The sequence below is a fragment of the Rutilus rutilus genome, assembly GCF_951802725.1.
Source record: "Rutilus rutilus genome assembly, chromosome: 7".
Classification (NCBI taxonomy): domain Eukaryota; kingdom Metazoa; phylum Chordata; class Actinopteri; order Cypriniformes; family Leuciscidae; genus Rutilus; species Rutilus rutilus.
Window position 1 is genome coordinate 2,969,498 of NC_140221.1, and position 12,665 is coordinate 2,982,162.

Below are 12,665 nucleotides of genomic sequence, written 5' to 3' on the forward strand. Positions count from 1 at the left end.
TGACATCACTAACCCTAAAATTTACATAAGCCACGCCCCCGGGACATGATTTTTAGATTATCAAGACAGAATATGCTATTCAATGACTAGAAGATAACTACACATCAGCTACATAATTCATCAACTAACCATTCAGAAATGTCCTGTTGCTTCTACATGTTGTCACTTCTTCTCGAGTCTCTCCATCATTGTCTGACTCCGGTTTGAACATAAAAGGCTAAAAGTTTTTGAAATAATCAGTGCATGTGTGTGCGGTAAAAGGACACAAGCTGTTGTAGCTCCGCCCCCTGTGCCGGGAGCAGCAGTTCATTTGCATTTAAAGGAACATACACAAAACGGTGCGTTTTTGCTCACCCTCAAAAAGCATTTTAACATGCTATATAAAAATATCTGTGGGGTATTTTGAGCTAAAACTTCACATACACACTCTGGGGACATCAGAGACTTATTTTACATCTTGTTTTACATATCATACCACCCCTTTAAAGCTTTATTGACTGCATAAGAGAGACCCAGCACTCTCCCATTCAAGTAGGGACAATAGAGAGTTCCAGAAGTTTACACCAGACATTGTTGAGGAGGGAAAAGAGAGATAAATCTTAAATTATTAATGAGTTCATTTTATTCCAGTAAAAAGCACTTGACCCCACATTAATGAAGTTATAAAACTGTACTACTTTTAGAACAATTTCAAGTGTGAAATGGCCTAAATACATATGCATACTACAGTATGTAGAGTATCTCTTACCTTGATAGAGAAGTGCCTGCTCTCATGTAGAATCATTTCTTCAGAGATCACCAGTGCTCTTGTTGGGCTACACAGATCTATAGGCTTCAGAAAAGAGAGAAACAGACTCTGACTCCAACTTAATTATGAGCTTAATAACTCGTATAATATTCACTGGTTTGATTGAAGAAAGTGCTGAACTAGAAGTACTGCGTTTTGTAGAGTACTCAATAGTACACTGTAACATGCGACAATTGTGTTTGTATTTAAGTATGCAAAAGACAACCTCGGACAGGTTGTGTGACATGCTGTCTATCAACAAAAACCATGAAAAAAAACTACAAAAATATTACATTAAATACTGATTCACTTGCAACAACAATAAATATGGTTTGTGTTATTTTGTTTGTTTTTGCGCACAAAAAGTATTCTCGTCGCTTTATAAACTTAAGATTGAGCCACTGGAGTCACTTGGACTATATTAACAATGTCTTTAATACATTTTCTGAGCCAGCAAGTTATAGTGTCCATAAGCCTGTGGAGGAGTGATCCAGCACTCAGATTTCATCAAAAATATCTTAATTTGTGTTCCGAAGATGAACGAAAGTCTTACGGGGTTGGAACAACATGAGGGTGAGCAATTACTGACAGAATTTTCATTTTTGGGTGAACTTACCCTTTAAGGACTTTTTTTTTACTTGTGCACTGGACGATAAACCAGTTCAGTGCTGTGTTGGACTATCACTTCATGTCCAATGAAAAATCTATCCCAGCTAAAAAATATTATGTTCTAAGAACGTTTTGCTAATGTTCCCGGTTAACGTTATTTCTGAATGTTCCCTGATTGTTCAAACGTCCAGTTTTTTTAAATGTTTTAAAAACATTCTTGGTTATGCAGTCGTTAAAGGGATGGTTCGGAGTAAAATCAACCTAGGGTCCTTTGCACCATGACCTCGAGCCAAGCACCCCCCAGAAGCCTTTTTTCCCCTTGGTCGAACATTATTAAAGTTAGAGCTTATTTAGAGATATCAGCCGGATGGCTTAGTGCAGGCGCTAATGGATCCAAGGCTGTATCTCGTAAATTACCGCACTAATAATGTCCAGAATGGTACCAAACTTCTACAGTAGTACAAATAGGTTCTGTACTCATAAAATGAGGCATTGGAAAGTTTGTAAGTACATCAGGAGTTTATTTAAATAACACTTGCCTGATGGCTAATGCTACCGCTAACCCACACGTCGGGGTCACTTCAGTGATTAGGGAAAAGCACGTAAAAGTGCTGGCAGAAAGCCAGTATATAAAAATGTTTATTATTATTTTTCCGAAGTGTTGAACGCTTAGTGTTAACTAATAATTGTTGCAAACTGGTACTACCAACAAAATATTAGTGCATTCCTGGAAATCTAAATGAGCGTCGTTACACTACATCCTTATGCATCGCTTTCTGCCAGGACTTTAACAGGCTTTTCCCAAACCACTGAAGTGACCTCGATGTGCGGGTTAGCGGTAGCATGAGTCATCAGGCAAGTGTTATTTAAATAAACTCCTGATGTACTTACAAACTTTCCAATGCCTCGTTTTATGAGTACAGAACCTATTTGTACTACTGTAGAAGTTTGGTACCATTCTGGGCATTATTAGTGGGGTAATTTACGAGATACAACCTTGGATCCATTAGCGCCTGCACTAAGCCATCCGTCTGATCTCTCTAAATAAGCTCTAACTTTAATAATGTTCGACCAAGGGGAAAAAGGCTTCTGGGGGGGTGTTTGCCTCGAGGTCATGGTGCAAAGGACCCTAGGTTGATTTTACTCCGAACCATCCCTTTAAAGGAACATTCCATTTTAGAATTCTGCAAACATTATGGAAACGTTACTTTTGAATGTTCTCTGAACAAGTAGTAACTTGAAAAAAAAACATTAGATGATCATCCAACTAAAATGGTATGAACAATGTAAAAAATAATGTTTCTGTGCTAAAGTTTTGAGAACATTATTAAAGACCATATAACTTTGAACAAACGTTCTACTAGCATTACTGGAAGAACATATGTTCATAATTTTGAGAGAAGCTTGCCAGAACAGTTCTGAGAACGTTTCCTATTAGCAAACCCTGTTGACAACTTGCTTTTTACAGTATTATCTATGTTATGTTCTAAAGAGATCACTACTAGAGCTCAGTAAATCTTTTTATTTAATGTTTGTGCTTATTTTGAAGATATGGAAGATTTACCTGCACAAAGATGGGGAAGATGAGGATTTTAGGTGTCACTTTAACGTAGGTACCATAGCTGGCGTGAGGCATGTGTGACCTCACAATGGTGCAGTTCTGGTAGTTGGCAAAGTTTGAGGTGGTCGTTGGCTGTTGGTAATGTTCACTTTGCTGTGTTTTGGATTGGCTGTTGCCAGAGCGGCGCAGAAAGCAGGTTCTGCTGGCCAGTCCAGGTGCTGACTGGGAACCAGTGGCCGGAGGAGGTGGAACAGGCGTCTGAGGTGTGGGGAACATCTGGCCAGCTGGTAGAAAGTAAAGATCGTAGGTGAGATTTCAGTCAGACAACAGATGGATAAATGAAAAGACATTTTCTGTGGTTTAGAAGTATAGAAGAGTCTGGGTCGTGCTGGCCCTGTGGGGGGCGCGCCATCTTCGCCCGGGGATGTGCACAGATAGCCATATTAATCATAAAGGGCCCTATTTTAACGATCTAAGCGCATGGTCTAAAGCACAGGGCGCAAGTGCACTTATGGCGTGTCCGAATCCACTTTTGCTAGTTTAACGACGGGAAAAATGGTCGGTCTCTTAATGAGTAATGGGTGTGTTTTGGGATTTACGTGCGTTAAACCAATCAGAGTCTCATCTCCCATTCCCTTTAAATGCCAGGTGCGCTCGTGCCATGGCAGATTCGCTATTTACATGACGGAATTTGATAGTGGAAAGATCAAACGAGTCTCCAGAGCGCAAACTGCTCATGCGCGAGGTAAAAGTGCGCAAGCAGATCATCTACGGGACAAGCCGGATTCCACCATATCTTTATGTACACAATAATATTATTTTACATTGTAATCCTTTTATTTTAAATATTTGGCATGTTTGTGTGCTGCTGCGCGTCCCTGTGTGTTTAATAAGCAGTGTACGTGCGTTGTGGACCAGAGGTGTCAAAAGTATTCACATTCATTACTCAGGTAGAAGTATAGATACTAGGGTTTAAAAAGACTTCTGTAGAAGTTGAAGTATCAACTCAAGCTTTTTACTCAAGTTAAAGTATAAAAGTACTTGTTTCAAAACTACTTAAAGTATAAAAGTAAAAGTAATGTAAGGAAAAAAAATGCAATTAATTCTCTCTCTCTCTCTCTCTCTCTCTCTCTCTCTGTGAATCATTTGACGCGATTTGCCCCGATTTCTCCCTCGCTTACCGCATCTAGGTTTCCTTCGGAGGGGTTTTGGCGCTTCGCACAACCAAATGTGACTACAGCCTCTCACAAGTTAGAAAGACACCACAACGCCAATCAATTTAGCGATGTGTATTCAGGAGGCGGGACTCAGATCTAAACCGTTTGTGTAATTGGCCAATTTTTTTTTTAACGACGACAAGCCGGAATGAAAACAAGCCGAAATTAAATAGGAGTAACGAGGCTATTTTTAAAATGTAAGGAGTAGAAAGTACAGATAATTGCGTGAAAATGTAAGGAGTAGAAGTAAAAAGTCGTCTGAAAAATAATTACTCCAGTAAAGTATAGATACCCCAAATTTCTACTTAAGTAAGGTAACGAAGTATTTGTACTTCGTTACTTGACACCTCTGTTGTGGACCTGCCTATAGGCGCACATTACTAACGCGCTCATTAAATAACAAAATAAATATTGCACTATTGACTTTAGAGCAGGTTTCAGTCGGTCAGTGGCTCAGTCTATTTCAGTTCCTCAAAATAGTAACGCGCCAACAATGCGCCCGAACACACACCTGGTTCTCAGACCAGCAGCTCATGGGCGAACAAATGGGCGCAAATGCATTTGCTATTTAAACAACGCGGCGCAGGACGTGAAAATGATAACTGCGTCGGGCTGAAACTAGCAAAACACACTTGCGTCGTGCTTGGCACTGCATTACACCGGGTGTAAGATAGGGCCCGGTGCAATGCAGCTTTTGTTTTGTTTCTTTTGTTTTTTTTATATGTGTATTTTGTAAAATGTCTGTATGTATTCCTGCAAAAAAAAAAAAAAAGTATAGAAGAGCCAATACGACAACCCGGCCTAGACCCTGTAAGCAGGTCCTTGATGAAAATCCCATGTTTTCTGGTCAGTATTTCTGCAGTAGGTTGTGCCATATGGGAGAAAACATCATCGCCATTGTCTGTGTCTCCAATGTCAGTATCCACTACTAATAAGAAGTAGAGGCATGGATAGAAATGAATGTAATGAGTTAATTGAAATGAAGCCATAATGTGTGCACTGGATCAAACAAAACATGAACAAGGGCATTCGCATATGAAATTGACAAATTCACAGTATAATGACTGTGCAGTCTAATGACTTGACTTGACTTTGGACTTGGACTTGAACTTGGACTTTATTGTCATTATACATAGTACAACGAAATTCTGTCAGGTGAATCTCAGTTAAAGAACTAAACAAAAACACTTAAAACAAACAATAATGAGCCGCATCAAACGGGAGCAATTACTTCAAAACAAAGTGCCATTATGTAAAGTGTATTACCCTACGTTGCCCTGCTTAAGACTCTTCCTCAAGGACACCATGTAGGGCTCACTTTTTGTAGGGCTCAAGCTAGTAACTTTCCAAACCCTGAGCCTTAACCTCTGCACCACATCACGAATAGAAAATGCACAAGTAAAGAGGAACTTACTTAATGTCCTGTGGTTGTCTCCATAGGCAGAGCCCAATCCCTGGAAATATTGAAGAGTCAATAAGTGAAGACACTGAGACAAAGTACATGTTAAGATATTCTGTGGATTTTTCTCACTACGGTACTTTAATGAATCAATGATTACAATGTTAGGCCTTTTTCACACAATACACACAAGCAACATGCAAGTTGTGCTTTCACACTGGAAGCATTTTCATTCATACATAAAATATAGTGATTAATATAGTGTCGGGAGTTCGCAATAAAACCAGATTGTTGTGAACTGCAATTTACATGAGGAGGTGGATCTCATTTAAATCCAAATGATCATCAATCTACATAGTGTGGAACCCAAACCCCAAGCTTTAGCCATTAACTGTTAAATAATATGGACTATCTCAATCTAGAAAACACTGTTTGTGTGCCTGTTCACTCTGTATTTAGGCTGGTTGGACCTTCGGCTTCATTTGTACAAATTAATTTGACGTTACCACCCTGAAAAATAGTCAAAGGAATAGTTCACTTCAAAAATGAAAAGTCTGTCATAATTTACTCAGCCTTAAGTTGTTTCAAACCTGTATGAATTTCTTTCTACTGCTTAAAAAACAAAGGAATATATTTTGAAGAATGTGGGTAACCAAACAGTTGATGGACCCCATTGACTTCCACAGTAGAAATCAATGGGGTTTGGTTACCGACATTCTTCAAAATATATTCTTTTGTTTTTTAAGCAGTAGAAAGAAATTCATACAGGTCTGAAACAACTTAAGGGTGATCAAATGATGACAGAATTTTCATTTTGAAGTGAACTATTCCTTTAAAGGGATACTCCACTTTTTTCGGAAATATGCTCATTTTACATCTCCCCCAGAGTTAAACAGATGAGTTTTACCATTTTAGAATCCATTCAGCCGAACTCCGGGTCTGACGGTACCACTTTTAGCATAGTTTAGCACAGATCATTGATTCTGATGAGTCCAGTAGCATTTCTTTCAAAATGACCAAAGAGTTTCAATATTTTTCCTATTTAAAACTTGACTCTTCTGTAGTTAAACCGTGTACTAAGATCGACGGAAAATGAAAAGTTGCGATTTTCTAAGCCTATATGACTAGGAACTACTCTCATTCCAGCGTAATAATCAAGGAACTGTGTGTCTGTACCATGAGTGCAGCAGGCGTAATGATATGACGCAGCGCCTGAAAATAGTCCCCAGCTCGGTAACTTCTTCCAACGTGACCGGGACTAAGTTTGTCTAACCTATTAGACCTATTTTCAGGCGCTGCGTCATATCACTACGCCTGCTGCACCCATGGTACAGCCGCACAGTTCCTCGATTATTACGCCGGAATGAGAGTAGTTCCTAGTCATATAGGCTTAGAAAATCGCAACTTTTCATTTTCCGTCGATCTTAGTACACGGTTTAACTACAGAAGAGTCAAGTTTTAAATAGGAAAAATATTGAAACTCTTTGGTCATTTTGAAAGAAATGCTACTGGACTCATCAGAATCAATGATCTGTGCTAAGCTATGCTAAAAGTGGTACCGTCAGACCCGGAGTTCGGCTGAATGGATTCTAAAACGGTAAAACTCAACTGTTTAACTCTGGGGGAGATGTAAAATGAGCATATTTCCGAAAAAAGTGGAGTATCCCTTTAAGTTTCCCTGTGACAGCGGTTTGGTGTTGCTTACATGTGCAGTGTGTAAAAGACCTTATGGCCACTTCTGTAGGCTTGATTATAACAAACGGAAATATACTTATTTGACGTGTATTGTGTTAAGTACGGATTTAAATGAAAGCACAGGTTTCCTGTAATAGTAGCCTAATAAGTTACTGATACACGGTTGGTTATAAAGATATTTTTCAATGGAAACAATGGGTCTCATTCACTAAGATCTGCATCCAAACCTTGATTCACCAATAAATTCACACTAAAATTGATTCTACATTTAAGATCAAATTTAGAACCTACTGAAACACCACATACACAAAACTCTGTAAACATTTAAATATAAAGGTTTTCTTGTGATTCAATTTTGATGATGACACAATTGGCATTGCTTGGCATTTCTTGAGAACACTTGGAATTGAGAATCTTGCTGTTTATATCTATATATAAGGTTTTTAAACTTTTGGGTGCCTTTACAGTAGGTACAGCATCTGTCTACAATGATATTTTAAGTCCCCCTGTGGTGAAAATCAAGGTTTAAATATTGTTTGTGTGTCTATTGTGGCGAGCAGGACTAGGCTTGAGGGCCGGTGGCGTGATTGATAATGAGCGACACCTGTGAGACGCACCGGTCTCGTATCTCTCACGGAGGAGCGGAAGCATAAAAGGAGGAGCGACGACAGTGAAGATCAAGAGAGGAACAGGCCTGGACTTATGTTGTGCTATATGTGACAGCAGTCGTCCGGTAGGGGCTGCTGTCTTTTACTTTCATTTTGTATTTCATTTTGTATTCTCGTCGCTTGATAAACTTGTGGTTGAGCCACTGTAGTCACTTGGACTATTTTAACGATGTCTTTACTAACTTTCTGGGCCGGCAAGTTTCAATTACAGAGAAGCCTATGGAGGAGTGAGCCAGCTCTCAGATTTAATCAAAAATATCTTAATTTGTGATCCGAAGATGAACGAAAGTCTTACGGGGTTGGAACAACATGAGGGAGAGTGATTACTGACAGAATTTTCATTTTTGGGTGAACTAACCCTTTAAGCAGCTGTGAGACACCATAATGATGGACAAAGCTTGGCTCTACCTGGCTTCCAGGATTAACAGGAGACAGGATGATGTAATCGTCCCCGTTTGATGCTTTCACACGCGTCCCTCGAAGCGTCTGAGTGCCGGGCTTGCCGTCCACTGCACTCCTGCGTTCTCCCCACAGGATTCCCGATCCTCTCCCTGCACCGACCCGCCCGTCGGACCCGTTCACTAACACCCTGTGGCCGCTGCGCTGGTGGGGGGGCAGGGGCAGGAGCGGGGGCGGTTGGTCCCCCCTCTTGCTTTTAGCCGGGGAAACTGGAGTGTCATAGTTAGAGGACTTGTAAGTAGGATGATGGATCAGTCGCTCAAAGTTGGACTTCACAGAGGGTCCCGTTCGCCAAACTACCACTGTGATTTCACTTAGACTATTTCTGGAGAGAGTGAGAGATAACAGAACAAACGTAGGAAGAGAAGCACACAAAGAAGAGTTGATTTACAGTTATTGAGTGCGTTTATGAGCAAAGATTTAGTTTAGTAATAATAATCAAACGTAAGATTGTGCCAACACCTTTAACAGGTTTCACCTTGTTAAAAAGACACAAGCTGAATTTAATTAAATGTGCACTTGTAGTGTACTTCAAATCTTAAAAGTATATTTTTGAAAACAATTTATTTGCAGAAAATATTAATGAAATGAAAGGCCTCAAGAGAGTGCACTTTCATGACTATGTTTCTCGCACTTTTAAAAGGTACACTTTGTAATCATGTTAAAATTTTGACTTAAAAGTACATTTTAAATAATCGTTTTAATCTTTTGTCGGGCTTTAAAGTGTCGTGTGCTTGCACTTATTTTGATGTGTTCTAACTTATAAAGTACTTGATTATAATTTTAACTGTAGTGTGTTATTCGATATGGCATTTAAAGATAATATATTTTAAATGTACTAAATTACAACTGCATCATTGCAAATGTGTAATTACTAATATATTTAAAATACATGATATACAGATTTCAAAAGAAACTACTTTAAAGTATTTATTTGTTTACCATAAATGCTTATCAGCACACTTTAAGAAGTAGCTAATTATGAAATACATAAGAAGTACTTATGACCTACTTAATTTAATAAAAAAAATAAACCTATACTACATTTTCATTTAATAGCAATTAAATGTTTTCAAAAAAACATAACATTCAATTTGCACTAAAGTATAGTATTTCTGTAATAAGTGTTTTTTTTAAGTATGTACTTTTTCACAAGGGCCTTTAGTCAGGTAAAGGTCATAAACAGTGTTTCTTTTTGTACAGTAGCTTATGCGTAGAGTGTGCCTGAGTAAATGTATTATGAATAATTTGATCTTCACAACTATAGTGTTATATGTACCTAATAGCATGTGCAAGATCTACACACTTCCAATGTTTGACAGGTTCACCGTTTAACTGCAAAACAGTGTCCAACTGCTGCAGACCAGCCTGATGCGCTGGACCACCTGAGAGAACAAACACACACATGTTGGGTTTCCATGTTTCATGGGGACTTTCCATAGACATAATTATTTTATACTGTACAGTACAAACTGTATTTTCTATACTCAAACCCTTCATAGAAAACAATGAGCATTTTTACATTTTCAAAAAACCAAAAATGTCCCCACAAGGACAAGGATTTCAGATTTTGCCATCTTTGAGGACACACACACACACACACACACACACACACACACACACACACACAACATTTATAAAGACAACAGTGAGTGTTACTCAGCTCTGACTCATGTAGCCTACAACTCACACTCACATTGACCAATGTTTGACTGTGATGCTTAATAATCTATGACACAGAAATAACACACATTCCCAGCCTTTAGTTCAGCAGCACCTCTGGCACAGCGCGCACACACACACACACACACACACACATACACCAGACACAGCAGTTCTTGCCTGGATCGACTGCTTGTATACGAACAGGCGAGTCAGAGCAGATGGTGAATCCAAAGCCGTCCTTTCCTCGTAGAATGGTCACCTAAAGCACACACACACACACACACACACACACACTCATGAGTACAACACACTGCCACCTGCTGGAACAGACACGACACTGCAGCTGCCCATCATAGGAGCACCAACACACAATTAAACTTTCACATTTTTTTGTTTCAGTGTTACAGAGATTTACTTAAGCAGCAAAGTACAAAAGGTTGTGCTATATTGTAAAAATAACTAAATGCGATATAAGGTTCGACTCACAGAGGAGTGAGTGTGGCATTGCATTTAAGAATACTGTGAATAAAAATATTAAAAGAAAAAACTTACTTTACATTATTTTATTAAGAAAATTCATGCACTAATATAAACTGTATATATATATACATAATTATTATCCAATATGGGTGCTGCACTGTTGCTTGCTGAATAGCGTAGCCGATCCTCAAATTGCATATTTCAGCAGTTTTTAGATTCTAGATTAGTTGAAGGCCTATTTATATTCTGATTTGTTAATAACAGAATTGTACAGTCTAATATTATTGCAGGATATAATGGACTGATATAAAAAGTATACAAACCCCTCTTAAAGACGCTGGGCTTTGTAATGAAAAAATTTAAGATAAATCGCATCAGAACTTTTGCACATTTAATATAAAAATTACAACCAATGTAATGCCGCTGAAAGAAAAAAACATTTGGCCGGTAAATTTTCTTGAGTCACAGGCCACTGGCAGGTGTGGCAGAAAGTTAGTTTTAGGACCTGTTTATGTGACTAAAAGCCTAAATTCAGTCTGTTCATCATATAAAGCGATCGAGTCTCGTCAGAAAATTTGCACTAAACCTCTCAATTCACATGGATTAGTTTTACAAACTCTTTATGAACTTTTTGAAGTGTCAAAGTTGCTGTTTTCCTTTGACCAAGTTCTCCTGTTTCATTGATTCATCCCATTCATTCATTAACTCGTTAGCTCCTTTGTTTGCCCTTGTACTTTAAGCCCTCAGTTTCAGTCAGTTCTTTTGGAGCCTTCACCTGCTATGGAAAAGATGATATTTTCCACTTGTGAACTGGTATTTACCAGTGTGTTGTGTTCAAGTGCTTTTGTTGTTGTAATGTAGTACTCGCAAGGTCTGTGTCAGTAGAGTATCTTTTTTATCTTTACAAAAAAAAAAAAACTAAATGTGGTGCTTTCGGATGATTAAAACATAATTAATTAACATAATGGCTGTAATACCCGTTCCCTGAGTTTACCTGTGCCAAGGATTGTTTGCTCAACGTGCACTGGTCACTATCCGTGGCAATATTATTCTCTATTTTAATTTTCATATTGGCAGGTGTTTTGCTTTTTTTATTCTCACTAAACTTTGATACATTTCTCAGAGAGCAAACTCTTTTAAAATGGTAAAAGTTTGCTTAATAAGTATTAAACTGCTTAAAGCTGCATTATGCGGTTATCCGGTTATCTCTTTATGTATATCTAGGCTGTGGTTCAGGCAACGCAATTGATTATCTTCACTGCATATTTATAACAACACGAAATATAAAGCACAACCCTGACTCTTGATGAATGATGAATAAAAAAACATTATAATATTGATCATTAAAACTAACATTTAGCAAAAAGAGACAGCTGGTTGTGTCATTTTATTATATATGTACATACAGTGAAGAGAATGTAGGCAACATGTATAGGCTATAATAAAATATTTTAACGTTATAGCCTATGTTTTAAATATATAAAATAAAATGACATAGCTCTCAGCTTAACGTTTTGCCAGGGAACAAATTATAGATTAATGAGACAAATAAAATAAATAAATCGCCCGTTAGATATACACAAGACGATTTATATCTCATGTTAAACCACTAGAGACATCCAAGCCAGCGGCAAGTCAGCAGCACTAGCCGAGGAAAGGCTGTTCTCGGCGGGGTACGAGCGCTGAGCGTCCGATTGCCTGGTTCTCACAACTCCGAAAACGTCTGATCAAATTTTCAAATAGGCGCTATCTTTAAATAAACCGAAGATTTGATCTTTAAACAACTACATTCTCGCCTGAAATACTCTTAAAACTACATTTCGTGACACAATTACAGCAGTATTTTTAAATTACGTGGGGTTTCTCCTCTGCTATTGAGGCTTGCTGGTTGGTGTGAGATGCATTCTGGGATACCTGGCTGTCTCAAGTTCGCACAAGTCACCTCTCGATGCATCCTCGGTAAAAGGGGCGGATCAAGAACACATCCGGGGATTTGAACTGGACTTGGCTAGATGTGAACTTTGAATTGGAACAGTACTTGGGCAGCGACTGATGACGTTTCACAAGTCCACAAGAACACAAGTACAGACAAGAACGCATATTGAGAAACGGCTTATGTGTGCAG

General features: G+C 38.5%; 1 protein-coding gene across 5 annotated transcripts in view; it reads right to left on the reverse strand.

Annotated features, from left to right (window-relative positions):
- rgs3a (regulator of G protein signaling 3a) overlaps positions 1-12,665 on the reverse strand; it is a 171,491-nt gene that overhangs the window by 143,190 nt on the left and 15,636 nt on the right. For all 5 annotated transcript variants that reach the window (XM_084413648.1, XM_084413647.1, XM_084413646.1 and 2 more), the window contains 6 exons: positions 10,238-10,319; positions 9,675-9,780; positions 8,345-8,720; positions 5,589-5,628; positions 2,961-3,241; positions 749-832 (listed from right to left, as the gene is read on the reverse strand). In XM_084413648.1, coding sequence (XP_084269774.1) covers positions 749-832; positions 2,961-3,241; positions 5,589-5,628; positions 8,345-8,720; positions 9,675-9,780; positions 10,238-10,319 — 969 coding nt within the window. The remainder of the gene's footprint in view (positions 1-748; positions 833-2,960; positions 3,242-5,588; positions 5,629-8,344; positions 8,721-9,674; positions 9,781-10,237; positions 10,320-12,665) is intronic.